We start from the raw sequence: 17,438 nt of genomic DNA on the forward strand, positions 1-17,438 counted from the left end.
AAACCCTGCAGTGGCTCCCCATTTCACTCAAAGTAAAGCCAATGGCTTTACAATGCCCCAAAAGGCCCTAAGAAATGTAGGCCTGGTACCCTTCTCCTCACTCTCTCTCTGACCTCCTCCCCTAGTACTCGGCCCCTCGGTAAGTCCGTTCCAGCCTCACGAGCCTCCTTATTCCTGGAACACAACAGGCAAACGCCCATCTTAGGGCCTTTACTCTAACTGCTGCCTAGAATGTTCTTGCCCTAGAAATGTTTGGCTACTTTCCTCCCATCCTTTAAGTCATTGCCCAAATTGCCCGGCTAGTGAGGATTAACTGGACCAAGCACCTATGTAGAAAAACATCCTCCCACAAACACATACAGTCTGCCAAGTCAACAATACCCAGCTCTACTTTTTCTTTTTTCTACAGCATTTATCACATCTTAACACAGTATAAGACTTTTCTAATCGTTCATTGTTAATTTTCTTCTCCTCTCACGAAAATGCAAGCTCTGCAAGAGCCAGAATTTCTGTTTTGTTCACTACTGTATTCCAAACAGCTGGTACAAATCTTGGTAATAAACATTTACTTAATAACTGTGTAAAACAAGACCAAAGAAATGAAAATTATGTCATATCCTCCGCATAGAATATGTTCAGTTATTAAAAATAATAAATTAGAGCCAAAGCAGATTACCTAGCGGGATTTCTACAAGATACTGCTGAATGATACTCTTTTCTCCTTTTTGTAAAATAACTTTTTAAAAGTGTGTGAATAGGTATGTGTCTGTACTCATGGAAATGCTCATGGATATAGCATTTTATCAGTATGGAGAAAAATAATTTTTGGGTTTTTTTTTTTAGTGAAAGGGATGTATGGAAGAATGTGAGTTCCAATTCTGATTAATCCCCTTGTGATATAACCTTCCTCACAATCAGTGTCCTCATCTATAAAACAAGGACAACAATGGCCACCTCGCAGACTTGTTGTAGGGCTTAAATACAAACTGTGTAACACATCCAGTGACTATTCTGTCACTCACCCTTCTGTCACTAGCAACTAGCCCAGTGCCTAACAACTGCAATTGCTCAATAAATATTTGTTGAAAGAATTAACTGTAGCTGTCATAATCACACACAAAAAACAAAATCTGAATCTGTCGTAACACCAGGAAATACAAAGCTGCATTGAGTCACTCTTGTAGAGTGTAAATGTGTGAACATAGAAGAGATAGCACATATGGCAGGCATCGATGGTGATTATTTTCCCTCTGATTATGTTTCCAGATTAGCTATCACCAGCCACCAAGAACTGTAAACAAACATCTACTGGCAGAATTTTAGCCAGAGTATAAAGACCCATTATTTCTTCAGAAGAGTCACCTTCTGAGTGGATCAACAAAACACCTTCTTCCACAAAATCTAGTCTTCTTGTATTAAAATTTATGCATGGTGATTCTTCCTCTATGCTTTTACTTACTTTTCTTTGGGGGTTTTCTCTTTCCCATATGTTTTTCTAACCCTATACAACTTGCCTCTTTTTTTTAGCTTCTTGTATTTTCACAAACTCAGATTTAAACCCTTATTTCAGTTATTTTTCTCTTGGGATTTTACCTCATCAAATGTCTTTGCCACAAATCCCTCAAAGAGAATCAAGGTGCCTGCCTTGGCGTGAAGGACAGGGAGAGGGAGATGGTACTGTGGAAGGAATAGGAGCTTGCAATACAGCTGTGAGCAGCAAGATGCCAGGCGAAGCTTCTCTGGGCTTCGATGTCTTCATCTGTAAGATGAGAAGGTGCAAGCTGGATTCCCTCTGAAGTTCTTTTAAACACCATCATTCAGAACACCATCAGAATCTATTATTTCCTATTCTACTTCTCATGTACGTATTTTCTCTTCCTCTTTATAAGGGGACCACTCACCCAGGCTTTACTGCATGAATGCCAACCTTGTTGACCTCTGCTAGAATCAACACTGAAAACAAGGCAGAAGAGTCATCAACATGGTAGATCTGTAATGCGTACATTTTATTGGGACCAGTATGTGAGGAAGGATGCACTTTAAAATGTTCCACATAATGTAGACAAGGAAGAATTATACTCTGGAGCTGTGGTAGGATGTATAATGGCCCACGGAAAACGTTTACATCCTAACCCCTAGAAGCTGTATGATACCTTACATGGTAAAAGGGACTCTGCAGATGGGATTACATTAGGGACCTTGAGCTGGGCAGATTACTCTGCATTATCTGGGTGGACCCAATCTAATCACAAGGGTCCTTGTAAGAGGAAGCAGGAGGGTCAGAGTCAGAGAAGGAGATGTGATGACAAAAGCTGAAGTCAGAATGATGTGGGGTCATGAGCCAAGGAACGTGGGCAGCCTCCAGAAAACTATAAAAGCCAAGAAAGTAAACTCTCTCTTTAGAGCCTCCAGAAGGAACCAGCCCTGCCTACCCATCTTAGATTTATATTCTCCAGAACCATAAAATAATAAACCTGTATTGTTTTAAGCCACTAAATGTGTGATAGTTTGGAATCAGCAATAGGAAACTAATGCCTCCGTGCTGCCAATAAGTTGTGCCCTGAAAAGAAGCTGTGGATAAGATCCTAGGGTATTTGGCAAGTTTGAACTAGGAACCTGCATTTGTTCAAGAGAAGAACAAAGTGTAGTGGGAGACTGCCCTAGGGTACAAGGGCACAGGATGCCACTCAGGAGTCCCTAAGGCAAAAAGGCACAGGGATGAGAGGGAAGGAAGCCAGGAACTGAGCTACCCCAGTGGGGTCAATTCCCTGTGGCTGGTGTGTATCAAGGGACCTGAGCCTCATCAATGCCCCACCAGGAGGCCCCCCTCCATTCACTCTCTAATGCATCACCCCGTTTACTTCTTTCACTTAACACAGGCTGCAACTGTCTTGGAAATCTTCCCTTTCTTTACCTGTTTGCTACGTCTCTCCCCACACAAGAACACAAGCTCCATGTGGACAAAGACCTTGTCTTGTTTTGCACCCGTCTGTATCCCCAAGGTCTAGCACAGTACCTGCCACAATTGAAAAGACTAAATGACTGAAAGTCAGAGGGGAAGAAAAACCAACAGCCTACAACAAACCTCAAGGAAACGAAGACTGGTAGTGGTGTATTTGCCACCTTAACCCTTTCCATAAAATCACAGAATCTGAGAGCTCAAAGAAATCTTATGGTTTACCTCTCCACTTTAAGTTCAAACACAATGTCAAACACACCACCGCCTGGTTAATCATATAAGCTGGCAATGAAAAATATGGTCATGATATAAAAAATGTAATGTAGTGAGATGTTTACATAAGTTTTCATTGTATGTATACATCCTATATTAGCTTTGAGTACGTAACATTAATTTTAATCTGCATAGTAACCTAGAATTCCACATCTTTTTTACAACATTAAACTGTGCTCATGAGATAACACATTGCAAGCACTTAGAACAGGGTCTGGCATGCTAAAGTGTTAAATTTAGTATTTTGTATTATTTTTTATCTTATCATTAGCAAATTGCAATGCGTATAAATGTGAATGAACTCAGGCCTCCTTTTTCTACTCTAGGGCTTTCCAGCAGACTCTCATCCATTCTTTCTCCAAGAATAATGGCTCACACAGAAATATCTACCAGACGACCCTCTCTTCGTGCAATCTCTAAATTTCCATAATGGCAAGAAAAGGAAAGGACTTTCCATAATGGCAAGAAAAGAAAAAGAAGTCTTTCCATTTCTTCTTCTTGTCATTTTGTAGATTTTATAGAAGAAAAAAAAAAAAAAAGCAGCAGCAGCACCAGGCCTACAAAAAAGGACAACTGCCAAGGAAACACCACCGAGTGGGACTAAGGTGGAGCCAGGGAATTAGGTGACTCTGCCGCAGGGATCCCACTCTAGGAGACTCCACACAAAAAGGGGTGGGTCTAGAAAGGGATTAGGGATCCCACTGGTAAGGGAATCCCCAATCAATATGGTGAATGTAGTGGGGGTAGAGGGTCTAGCAAAATCCCCCAACCTCAGTACAGCTCTGGATTAGATTCTCTGAACTGAAATCAATAGATGACCTGAATTGCAACTGTTTTTGAAAAACAGAATTGTTATACAAGAATACGTGTTATAAAAGTGTGATAAAACTTCTGTGATACATTCCAAAATTTGTTTAGAATAGAGAACATAAAAACTTTTAAGTGAGGTCCTTAATAGAGCTGCTGAAATACTTTTTCTCAAACCCTTTGATTAATGGCTAGAGTTAAAGCTAGTACAAGGTAACTTCAAAAATATTTAAGCATCGAGAAACTATATGCAAACTGGTAAGGGATGCACTGATATTCAGCTGTAGCTTTACAGTATAGCTAAAATCTGCTATTCAGCTTCTGCTTTGTCCTCAGCTTCTGGAAGGCAAAGGAGCTGAAGCCTACTTCAGGGTCATTTCTGGCATCAATGAACCTGTCAATGATCAATGACCTTATGATTATCTTGTGATCACAACTAAACTATATCACTAATAGTATGTCATTTGGATTTATTGCAAACACCTGCATATTCACTTGAACTATAGGTAAGCATTCTAGATGTGATCTGGATGAAACCATGCGTTTTACATGCTGAAGTTACACAAACCAGGAAAAGATAAGTATCTATAAGTACTGCAATAATAAAATGCAGTAATATATGATTTTGGAAGCTGTTCATTCTACACCCCAAAATAATTTAAAACTTCCAAATAACTTATTTCATGGAAAAAGAATTTGGAATAAAAATACCAAAAGAACATACATTGGCCAGCTGTTTCTAAAAACCTAAATAATATAAGGCAAAAAATAAGGATAATTTAATAATTCTAATATTTGTAAAATTTTTACTATATTACTGTTAATAACATAAAACAAAGTAATGATTAAGAACTGTGTTTAATTTTTAAGTACTTATATTTAGTCCTGAGACCTTCAAGAAAACTCCATTTGGGAATTTTCATATCTTGTGAGAAAATTAAAAGCAGAATCTCAACTTCTGCTTTGAAAGAATGCTGATTTTAACATTTACCCTTTTGGCAAAAACATCTATTCAGATCAAGTGTTTACACCTGCTTTTCTCCTTGGAGCATTCTCCCAAACTCCCATTTGAAGGAGTAAATACGGGGTTTATTGTTTCCAATTTTACCCTGGGAGATACTTACAGACCCTGCTGTCAATGAAGGCCTTCTGAAGCACCTGTGCACCTTTCTTCACCTGCTCCTTAGGTGAGAGGGTGGAGAAAGACTCATACTCAGATGAAAGACATCCTGGTGTCTCCGGTGCATCTTGTGAACCTCTTGTTAGCCCACCTTAACTGAACAAGCCTGCTCCTGCCCAAACCTCCCCCCTACACAGTGGGGGTGAGGGGTGCTGGGAAGCTAGCAGAAACAGATCTGGGAAGGACATGAGCTTTGGACTAAGAAGCGATGGGTCTGAAACCTAACTCACTAACTCAGCAGGAAATTTAACCTCCAAGTACTTCTGCTTTCTCCTCTCCTACAAGAGGATTAAGACTGTTCTCACGGGAGTACTGTGCCAGTGTAGTTACTAACAGAGGTAACGCAGCAAGCGTGGGCCCTAGCACCAAGTATCTGCTCAGTAAACGCTGGCTCTCATGACCCTGGGCATTTCACCACTGCCTCCGTGATTTCAGATTTTACACATCCTGCGAAACGGCTATAACACAGGTCTCATCGAACCCAAAGACCTGGTATTGTCCAGTAATCTCTCCTCCTAGGCCTTTGCTTTCAACATCCAACATTTCCAGGCCGTTCCCTTAGGGCCACTGCCATGTGCTGGTCCTACTCACGTGTCTCTAAACCTCTGTAAGGAAAGATCCGAGAAAAGTCCAGAAAAGCTGAGAAAAAAGTTGAACGATTCAAGCATTATCTAGCTGGCACCTCCCAGGATTCACATTACACATTTTGGAAGGAAGGAAAGAACTGCGGGGTGTCTGAATGACATGCTAAGGCCTGCGTTGAGCTGCGCTCTGGGCAGCTCCCCCCAATCCCCACAGGGAAAGTGAGGCATTCCCTACAGGAAGAAAGGCGGCGATGGAGCTCGTGCGCGCCTGGGAAGACACCCGCCCACGCGTGCCTCTGCCCACTCCCGGAGCCGAGGAAGAGGGAGGCTCCATCCCGACTCACTTCCTGCAGGGGAGGAAAGACATCTTGCCGCAGGGCGGCCGGCGGCACTTCCGCCTCTGGACCGGCCGGCTGCAGAGCGCGCCCCGCCGACACCTACGTGGCGCTGCCCGCTCGCGAGGCGCGGCGGGCGAAGGCCGCCCCCGCCGCCCTAGCCTCCCCGCGGGGCTCCCGGCCGGCCCGGCGAGGGGCGACGCGAGTGAAGCCCGCGGAGCCCCCGGCCGGCGGAGGGGCGAGCCCGGGAGGCGCAGGGCGCGCGGCGGGAGCAGAGGCGCGCAGGCCGCCGCCGGGTCACCCACCTTTCTCACTCTGCGGGCCGTGTAGAGCCCCATCCCGTCCTGAACCCGGGAGGACTTCAGGGAGAACCTGTCCGGCACGTACATGCCCAGCATTTTCCCAGCCGCGGCCGCCGCCTCGTTTAACACCGGCGCTCTGCGCCCGGGAGGCGACACATGGAAATTTGGGGTGCCGGGGTGGAGGGGAGAGGCCGGCGGGGAAGGAGGAAATGGAGTTTTCCTCCCAGAATCCCCACCTCCCCGCCGATTCCAGGATCCCCCGCGGCTCAGCCCCTCCTCGTCCCGGGTCTAACTCGGCCCGGAGCCGCCGAGGCCGCAGCTGCCATTGCTGGCGCGGGGGCGTGGGGGGCGCGGGCCCGGGCGCTGCGGGCGCCGGGACGCTGCGGGCGCGGGGACGCCGCGCGCTGATTGGCCCGAAGTTAGCGGCTCGGACCCGCTCCCGGGCGTGGAGCCCGGGGCAGGGCTGACCCCGGAGCTTCGAACCCAGAGGCCGCGGAGCCGAAGGATCCGCCCGCACCGTGCGCCCCGCGCAGCCGCGTGCGGACCCGCCCTTGACCAGCTCTGGGTTTTGAGTCTCGGAGCTTGTACTCCCAGTCGGCGAATTTTGCACTCTTCAGATGCAAAACGAAATGGGCCTTGACCGAGCTGGGGCCATCCTCCAAAACAACTTTAGAAGTTCTAGACCGAAGGCATACTTAGACTGCCTAACTACTGAGAACAATCCCTAGAGTCAAGGAAATTTTAGTCCTTTTACATCTGAGTTATGCATCTTTGGTTTATTTCGTGCTTGTTTCAGAGGTTCGAACACATAGGGGACCAATAAATATGTAGATTCACGTTCAGAGAAAGCGGGTATACGCAGCCTGCAGCTAATCCATTTCAAGTTAACTCAAAATTTGTCGTGAACAATTGTAATATTTAAATCCAGTAGAAACTAGTTCTGTTCTGGTGTCCTAATCCCTGGGAAATTCTTACACTTCCAAAGATGAGCTCTTCCTGAGTCCTCTCTACCTTGAAAATCACCAGACCAATTCCAGATTTTCAGACATAGAGCAATGGAGACGGGGGAGATAAGAGGGAATGACCGAACAGTGGAATCTGGAATCACGGCCGTGAAATAACACCATAAGTCTTCTTTTAGTGCTTTTAATGGAAGTTAGTAGGTATCGCAGTGGCGCTCAGAAAGAACTTTAGAAGGATGTTTCATCTTTCAAGAGGAACTGGGTGCTCTCTACTCATTTCTCTTGATATTTTTGATAATTTTCTACTCTGGGTTCTTTTCTCAGGAACTATTTGATGTTCCCAATAAATATTTGATGTTTCTGATAAACTAATAGTAATAATAATAATAATTTTGACAAAATTAAAGGCCACACTATTTTTTAAAACTCAGCTGAATACATTTTAAAGATCTTATTGGCTTCATTCAACAAGTCACGGTTTAGACAGCATCCAATCTGGCAGATAGGAGCTCTGAGGAGCTATACAAAGTGAAAGGCTTTTACGGGTAGAAGGGAGCAAGAACAAGGAAGTTATACCAGGCAAAAAGTGGAGTGGCTATTGCAAGGTATCTTTCTCTTAGGGGATGGTGGGAGTCTGTTAGGCACATTACCTAACTAATGCTGAATAGGCACCTCCCAGTTGGCTGGCTTAAGCTTCCATTTCTAGAAGAGCCGAAATTGTAATTAAGTCTCAGTTTGGTGATGGAGAGTTTAGCATAAGGGACTCCATTTGGGGCCTGTTGTCTTGTTTTTAGCAACACACATGGAAATGATTCCTGTGTCTTCCGCACTAAGGAAAGCTTTGGAACACAAACAGATCCTAATTTCCTAAGTAGGAGAATTTTATTAAAGTTTAGAAAAAGGTTTTTGAAAAAGCATTATGAAGAAAATCATGTAATAGCAATATTTGGAGATTTTAAAGAACAGAATAAATAAATGATCTTCTTTTTTTTTAAACTGAAGGGTAGGTAGCTTTGCCGGGGTGAGAGGAACAATGCTTTAATCATTCTTTGAGTTATGATCTCTTTGACCTACCATTAAAGATATCTAACTTCCTGTAGGTGGATATGAATTAATAAATAAACAAAGTTTGTTTGGGGGAAATTTGAAATTAGATGGCCTTGAAACATGTAATAGGGATTCAATAAATATGTCTTGATTAGAAGTCTATTCTGAGGCTAATCTGAGATTTTCAAATTAGTCAACGGTGAGCCTAGACCCCAACTGTTGTTCCTCAAAGAATCTGGACTAAGTAGGTTTTCCTGGAATTGTTTAAGCCAGTGCTAAAATAAGGCCAGACCAGGTCCACTGGGCCCAGCTGGAACCAGACCACAATCCAGAGGGTGGCCATGGCACTTTCCCCAGGGCGCTCAGTCCTTTGTCACACACAGCTTTTCAGCCCTGGCCCTCAAGCCACCCTGGCTCCTCAGTCAAATGCTCTGCCATGTCTCTTTGGGCACAAAAGTTTCCACAGTTTTTGATCACTAGAGAGAAGAAGAAATGTTTTCTGGACTTGGTCTGACGCAAGCCTCATTCACTGATGACCCTTGCTTCGGCATAGCTCCCTTTTGATTGCTGCTATGTGTCTGGGGAACGAAGTTGTCAGCTTGAGAATGCTCAACTTTCTGAATGTAGGCATCTTTACTAATTAGGAAGCAGTGATAAAAATAAATTAGTTTGTGATGATAAATCTGAGATTAATAAAATGAAAAACTTTCTAGATCTTTTATGAATCTCTATCAGAGATTTTGTTACAACTAATACAAACAGTATATTTCATTAAAGCATGCAATGTTCTCTTTATCTATTTGTTGGAGTTTTCTGAAGATCTACCACCTAAATCATAGAAAACAGCAACAAAAAGCTCTTAATAATAATCTCTCTTACAACACATAAAAAAGCATATATGCTTGCCCGATGAAAATGCACCATACTGACCGGAAATTTGATTTTGAAGCCTGTAAGACAGTAGTGGTACGATGAGTCATTTCTTAAAACTTTTAAAGCTAGAAAGTGACCTTTCAATATTGTCTTTGAAAAAAGGGAAATTAAAATTCTGCTTTATATCAAGAGTTTAAATCCAGTCTTAAAAAAATAAGAAAATCAAAATATTGACATTAAAGTACTACCATGCACCTGATTTACTTACTATAGAAAATATTGCACTATCTTGAGACAAGAGAAATGACTCCTAATACATTTCTCCTTATTTTCAAATTTGCTTTTGGAGGAAACTTTTTTCATTGATATGCCTAAAGCAAGCTCTAGTTATTGAATTCAAACTTGTGTACTGGTGCAGTCCTTGTTTTTCATTACAGGGGAAGACTTAATTCTATAATTCTATAATAAATAATTATTTTACCACACATACTGTAAAATCTTTTGATTGTCTCAATTATTAATGACTGTTTCCAACTGTCATGGTAGATTAAAAGCCTGACAGGAAAAAATACTGAGGTTTATTTATCTTTAGTTTCCTGAGAGTCAGAAGGACTTGTAGTGAATGAATATAAAACCAAATTTCCCGAGCAGAAAAGAATAAAGATGTATTGGTTTGGCCAAAAAGTGCCTTCAGTTTTTAAGTAAAATAAAAGACACATTTTTCATTTTCACCAAGAACTTTATTGAACAACATATTCACCATTTTGTTCCACTACCTTCTGCCATTTTTCAGGCAACTTCATAATTCCATCTTCCCAAAACTTTTTATCTTTCTGAGCCAAGAACTGTTCCAGGTGGGTGCCTTTTACAAGTCTTCCAGGGAATTGAAATTTTTTGCATTAAGAGAATTTTGTAAAGACCTAAATAAGTGGAAATCCGAAGGTGCAATGTCTGGTGAATATGGTGAATGAATCAGAACTTCCCAGCCAAGCTGTAACAGTTTTTGCCTGGTCATCAAAGAAACATGCGGTCTTGTGTTATCCTGATGGAAGATTATGTGTTTTCTGTTGACTGATTCTGGACGCTTTTCATTGAGTGCTGCTTTCAGTTGGTCTCATTGGGAGCAGTAGTTGTTGGAATTAATTGTTCAGTTTTCCGGAAGGATCTCATAATGGAGGACTCCCTTCCAATCCCGCCATATGCACAACATCACCTTCTTTGGATGAAGACCGGCCTTTAGTGTGGTTGGTGGTTGTTCATTTCACTTGCCCCATGATCTCTTCTGTTCCACATTGTTGTACAGTATCCACTTTTCATTGCTGGTCACAATTTGTTCTAAAAATGGAACGTTTTCATTTCATTTAAGTAGAGAATCGCACGCGGAAGTACGGTCAAGAAGGTTTTTTTTGCTAAACTTATGTGGAACCCAAACATCAAAGCAATGAACAAAACCAAGCTGGTGCAAATGATTTTCAACGCTTGATTTTGGATATTTTGAGTATGTCGGCTATCTCTCGTGTGGTATAACGTTGATTGTTCTCAATTAATGTCTCAATAGATCGCTATCAACTTCAACTGGTCTATCCAACAGTGGAGCATCGTCCAGCAAGAAATCTCCAGCACGAAACTTCACAAACCACTTTGGACACGTTTGATCAGTCACAGCACCTTCTCCATATACTGCACAAATCTTTTTTTGTGTTTCGGTTGTGTTTTTACCTTTCTTGAAATAATAAGGCATGATATGCTGAAAATGTTGCTTTTATTCTTCCATCTTCAATATTAAAATGGCTACACAAAAATTCATCAATTTTGATGTCGTTTTTTAAATGCACGCTGACATGACAGCTGTCTCATACAATCTAAGAAAACTGTTTTGAATGAAGTGAAAGACAACTAAGTGCTACTTGAGCCATCTTATGGAAAAAAAGCAAATGAATCTTTTGGCCAACCCAATATTTGCTGTGACTCAAAGAAAAAAGAAAAGAAAAAATCCTTAAAAATAAAATCTGGAGTGAGGTTGTTGGAATCTTGCACTGAAACCATCCTCTCCATAGCATTGATTCCACAGTAGCAATAGTGCCATGAAAGATGACGCTGAAACCTGAAAAAGTCTGCACATTAAATTTTCCTTAGTCCCTTGGTTTTGAATGACGACACCAAAGACTTGTATGCAGTAGCAGAGAAAAATCATAAAATTCTTTAATTAGAAGAAAGCTAGAAGTTGTTGGGACTACAGTGAGTGATGTTATAAAAAGAAAAGCCAAAGAGTTAATCAGTGGTCCTCTCACCCCAAAAGTCAGGTGCTGTTCATGGAACAGGTATGGAAAAGTAACATGAAGCTGAATTAAAGTGAGAGGAAGAAACCAAGAAGGATAATTATTTCCATGTATTGAGCCTAGTATATGCCAGAAACTGGACTGGATAGGTTCTTCCTATCCATTATCTTAAAGCCCTAACAGCCCTACCATAACAGCCCTGCAAAGTAAATGTCACTAACCCCATTTTACACACAAGAGAGAAGTGATTGATCTTAATCAATTTCATGAATCCATGAAGTGGTGGAGGTAAAAAAACTCAGGACTTTGTTTCCAATGTCCTTGATTCTACCTCCAGCTGACTCAGTCTGGCTCACTCTCTAGTTACACTTCCCACTAGGCTTAGCAGCACCTCCAGAACAAGCAGAACTCTCCATCTTTCTCTCTCCTTCCCCTTCTTCTTCCCCTTCCCCTTCCCCTTCCCCTTCCCCTTCTCCTTCCCCTTCCTCTTCCACTTCTTCTTCTCTTTCTCCTTCTCCTTCTTCTCTTTCATGTCCCCTCCCAATCCACCTCCAACTCCTCTAGAACTGGGCAGAAAACTTGACTGGCCAAGGTCAACTAAATAGTTATCCTGAGGTCAGATGCTCCAGTTTGATCCAAATGACTGTGTCTAAGAGAAGACAGAGTTATATGATTCTCCAAAGATATCCCCTATGCAGAGAGGGCTATAAGATAAGACCCTGCTTTTACAGAAAGTTTCTCTGAACCTGGCAGATATTTTGAGGCTTAGCCTATTTATAACCACAGCCTAGCTCATCCACAAATTTTTAATCCACAGAAATGATAATATTTAAAAGATTCAGTAATTAACCAAAAAGCCATACCAATGCTCTTGTTTGTCAGAGCCACTCAATTTGTTCTACTGGTTTCCCTTTTCCCTTACTAAAATAAAATAGTTACTGAACTATTATTAAAAGGGGGGGAGGGGATCACCTTCTTAATATGCCATTCCAAATGAGTAAGGAGGAACTTAGTTTAAGTGATCATTTTCTATAAACTCTCTGATACTATGCAGAGAGTAAAAATAATGATAATAATAATAATAATTGTAATGTCTTACTAATTATTTAGCACAGAGGCAAGAACCAACTTTTTCCATAGAAAATGTTATTTCAAATAAACATCACAGTTGAGTGCTGATGTCTTGGTGACCTCTCAGTACAAAGGGAAGCATACACAACCAATGATGTAATTCCCTACGGAATTGGGGTCTCCATAAGGTCTCCTCTCTGCCCACTGTTTCTTTCTTCTTACATTTGGCAGATTGAAGTTTCACATAGTATTTCATCATCAGAAAGGTAAGTTTCTAACTCCATCCTGTTATGCTGAGTATTAATGCAATCATAGCAAATTAATACTGTTTGAAGATCATTAATTTTAAAATTTCCTCTGTAGTTTCCAATTGCAACCAAGTACCGTATTAACATGTTTACATATGAATGAAGAACATTATTTTTTACTTAGCCTTTTAGGTGAGTTCAGGAAAATAATGTACATCAACATTGGTTTACCTAGTTTCAAAGTCTTTGTAACTGGCAATGGTATATGGATGTCACTTATTTCTAACACATCAACAAAATTTTCTGTTGCTGAAATAGGTCTGCAGATCTTAAGCTTTTATATCCACACCTAACTTGTGAAGTATAGTATTTAAATAGAATACGTGACTGAAATAAGAAACAATATATTATTCTGAAAGTTACTAATACTGCTTGCCCTGAAGGTAACTTAAATCCTGTGTTATAAGAAACTTGTCAACACATGGAAAACGAAATTGGAAGGCTTCTGGCTGTGTGACAGGTGTATTCTCTGGAGAAAAGATACCCCCAAAATTTTAAATAATCAAATATGGCAAAAATAACAGATTCTCTTATATCATTGGGTCAAATGTTTCCTCCGTGAATTATAATCCAGCCGGCCTTTGCACTGCTGTTCTCTTTGCCTGAGGAATTCAGTTATTATAAGTCTCTCTTTATAAAAGGCCACTATGCAGCTGTGAAGAAAAAACTGGCATCATGCTGATTCCTCAAGTCATCATTTCTGAATGTTTCTGCAAAATTTTACCACAAAGAACCTTCGACCAGAAGGAAGCAAAAAGACTTTGTAAAAAAATCATACAGATCGTGCCAGAGTCTGTGCTAAATTATACAGGCTACCCACAAAAATAGCTTCTGGAAACCTCTTCCTCCAGACATAACTGCCAGAAGAGTGTCCCTCCATTGCTCCTACCATGGGGAACTCCCTTCTATTAGGAGAGCTTCCCAGTCTCTCTATTGGAGTGGTGAGGAGCCATGGAAACAGCAAGAATTTTGGAATCAGGAAATACGGAGTTTGAATCACAGAGATGAGAAGTATTAACATGAGACCATAGGAAAGGTTAATAACCACTTGAAAACTCTATTTCCTTGTCTGTACAATGAGGATGAGAATGCCTATTTTGCAGAGCCCCAGGCACAAAATAGGTTCAAAATAAATTGAAGTTATTATTATTATTACCATGGATCAGGACTAAGTTTCATAGCTACACTTCAGCGTTCTTCACCGAGCCATCTGGATTTTGCTATAATGACACAGAAGTGAGTCTATTAACTTGTACTGAGGCACAGAGCAGCCCCCAGTCATCCTTCCAGGGCAAGAACGATGTCTTTAATATCTGTATAATGCAAGCTATAAGACAATGCTGCTTCCACAGAGACAAGCCGTACCCTAAAAATTCCCAGTGAGAGCTTGTAGGAAACTCTTTTCTTCGCTGGGCTCATAGATCATCTGTGTCTCTCAAAGGGGGAGAAAAGAAACCTACCAGTAGTTAAATTCTGTTGAACATATTTTGTTAGTTTGAAGTCCTTGATAATACTCCCAATTTATGTAAAAATTCGTAAGTTCTTCAATTTTTAACTCAAATTATGTGGCATCCATTTAAAAAATAAATCCTTAAGACTATTATATATTCCTGCAACAAGTATTTCTAGAACTCCTAACTCTGTGCCAAGCATAAGGAACAAGCAATACAAGTTATCAGACTTTGCAAACTTAAGAGCGCGTGAAAATTTCACTGTAACGCACACTACTTCAGGGTGGGATGAGGAGAAATGGAGCCTCTTTAATATGCTACAAGGGATGTCCCATGCAGTCCTTGTTGCTGTCCAGTTGGAAACAGAGACTTTGTGGGGAAATAAAGTCTTCCTGACAAGGAGGCTTCATCAGCATTTCTGTTACTATAGCCTTTACTTTACTAGTAGAAAGGGAACAGAGAAATGGAGAAGTCACACTAGAGACAGAGCACCGTAGTCTTGCAGGGACACAGCAAGCATCCGGCAGAGTTCACAGGACAGAAGGAAGCCTTTCCTAAGCATCAACTGATAACAACTCAGCATTAACACTTTGTATTTGAGCAAGTGCCCAAGCAAAGAGGACACTTGGCTGCAAAATTCCTAAAGGTGGAAGTTGATAGGACATTTTAACTGGAAAGAACAATTATGAGGTACATACTAGACACGATAGACACAGAAGAGGATTCACAAGGGCCGGAACTGATTCTTTACACACCGGGAAATGGGAAGACATGGAACAAATACTAGAACCCAACACGTACATAGCATATGTAGTAAATTGTACACATAGCACATGATATACTGTTGTGAGGAATAAACTGAAGATTGTTCTCATTGAGAGAAGGAGCCCTATCATCTTAAATAGATCTATCATTAGGTACTAAAAAAGTTCCTCCAAAATTAATTAACTATCAACCCAGAACTGAATGACCTTTATCCATGCTTTGCCATAAAGGTCTGATGCCCAGAGTAAACAACACACAATCAGCAACACGCCTCGCAAAATTCTGTCTACATAGGACTTAAATTTTTCTGGATATGCTGTTACTTTGAGATTTAGAAAAGATAATTAAAGTCAACACCAAAGAAATGGAACTATTTGGAATCTTTGTAATAGTTTTCACACAATGAGAATGTGGAGATGAAATAATATGAGTTAATCTTAAAACTATTTGGTTCATTTATTTTGAATTCCTGGGTCCGGTTATTTCACATACATTCCCCTCTTCCACCCTCTATTTCCTTTCCCTTTTCCTGCCAGTCTCCTGGAGCTCCACTGTTATTATATGCTATAAAAAATATTTTACTCATGCAATTGAAATGCTCTTTAACTTTCAAGCTCAGTAGGAGAAAATGCAGAGGTGTTTAATTCTCCAGTTTTTTATTTTTTCATGGGAAATGAAAGTCAAAATCTGAAAACTAGCAACCTGCAGTAAAACATTATTTTTCTTCTTTTCCCAATATGTCAAAATGGCATCAAGTTCAAATGCTTTATTACAGTTAATCCTAGCCAATTTAAATGTCCAATTACTCAATAAAACATGAATCAGGAAAAGTCAGTATTTTGCAAATGTGATTCCGAATTTTACCCTCAGATAGTGTAACTAAATTTCCACTCACTTCGGTGGGAGTTATAAAAAGTACATCTGAGGGGAGAATTTGGCCCAAGAAATTTAAAATGATTGTAGAGTAAGTAAAATATTTCTTATGCTTACGATTATATAGTAGCCGTGGAACTTTCAAAAGGAAAACATTAAAAGCCTATACTGTAGCAAAATTCAACTAAAAAGAACTTGTTAATTTATCTAGCTTTGAAGAGTTTTAACTCATTTTAAAGAAAACATCTAATAAAGAATGCTTTATTCATTCATTCAAAAATATTTATTCATACCAACATCACTTTTTTCAAAGGGTATTTCCTAGCCCAATAATATTCCATATGGCAATTAGCTCTAACGTAAAATCTGAAAAAGCTCCAACTATTGCCTATATTAAGAAAGAAAAATTTGGTCCATGTAAGATATTTAGTTGCAATCATATGGTCCTCACACTTGTTCTAAGAAGACTAGAGATAAATATTGAATAACTAAAATAATTTTAAAATTACCGAAAAACTGGCTTTAATTATATTTAATCATTTTCTTCACTGGATTCATGAGCCAAAGTTTATTTTAGACCTCTAGTCATACAACCTCACTATGTTTAATCACTCCAATTTTCCTACTTTAGAAATGGTCTGCCAGCATCTCGGCTTGAAATACCAACTCCCTGTTTACCAGATGTCTTGGATTTATTTATTTATTTACTTATTTATTTACCTATTTATCTATTTTTTTTTTATTGTTTGGCCACGCCACGCGGCATGCAGGATCTTAGTTCCCTGACCAGGGACTGAACCTGTGCCCCTTGCAGTGGAAGCGCAAAGTCTAACCACTGGACCGCCAGGGGATTCCCCAGATGTCTTGGATTTAGATTCACTTTATTCCTATCTTGCCTCTTCCCATGTCACTGGCACTCTCCATAGTTTAGACCCTCGAAGCTCCACATCTATTATAATATTTATATAACATCCTTACTCTAGCTTTTTTTTTGCTTGAATGTACTGTAGACGTCACTGTTAGATTAATATTCCTTACATATTTTCTTGACACACCTTTTCTCTAATAACTTGAATAAGCCCATATACCACCTGGATATTTCAAATCCTTTTCCTGAAATCAAAAGGCTGTCCGCAATATGGTTCCATCCTACCCTTCCAACCTTAACTCCCTCTATTCTTTTAGAATCCTCTATTCAATTAATTCCACTTATTCTCTCTTCTCTCAGACTTTGTGACTGCTGGCTCAATGTTGTGCTTACATTTTTTCCATTGCCTGAAATGTCCTCTTCATTATTTTCTTCTCATTTAACTTCTACCACCCTTCACAGTCCAATTTGTGTTTCTGCTTTTCCATGAAACCATTTCTG

The 17,438-nt window shown here is 40.4% G+C and overlaps 1 protein-coding gene and 1 long non-coding RNA gene across 3 annotated transcripts in view; one reads left to right on the plus strand and one right to left on the minus strand.

Annotated features, from left to right (window-relative positions):
* Positions 1 to 6,940, minus strand: part of PRDM5 (PR/SET domain 5) — a 226,103-nt gene extending 219,163 nt beyond the window's left edge. The window contains exon 1 of one of the 2 annotated variants that reach the window (XM_082389642.1): positions 6,444 to 6,940. In XM_082389642.1, coding sequence (XP_082245768.1) covers positions 6,444 to 6,536 — 93 coding nt within the window. In that variant the 5' untranslated portion in view covers positions 6,537 to 6,940. Of the gene's footprint in view, positions 1 to 5,163; positions 6,122 to 6,443 lie in introns of those variants that run through there. The other variant, XM_082389643.1, reaches the window with a different exon arrangement.
* LOC309627634 overlaps positions 1 to 17,438 on the plus strand; it is a 1,075,643-nt gene that overhangs the window by 970,606 nt on the left and 87,599 nt on the right. The gene's annotated exons all lie outside the window — the stretch shown is intronic.

The sequence above is a fragment of the Balaenoptera borealis genome (assembly GCF_965194805.1).
Source record: "Balaenoptera borealis genome assembly, chromosome: 4".
NCBI lineage: Eukaryota > Metazoa > Chordata > Mammalia > Artiodactyla > Balaenopteridae > Balaenoptera > Balaenoptera borealis.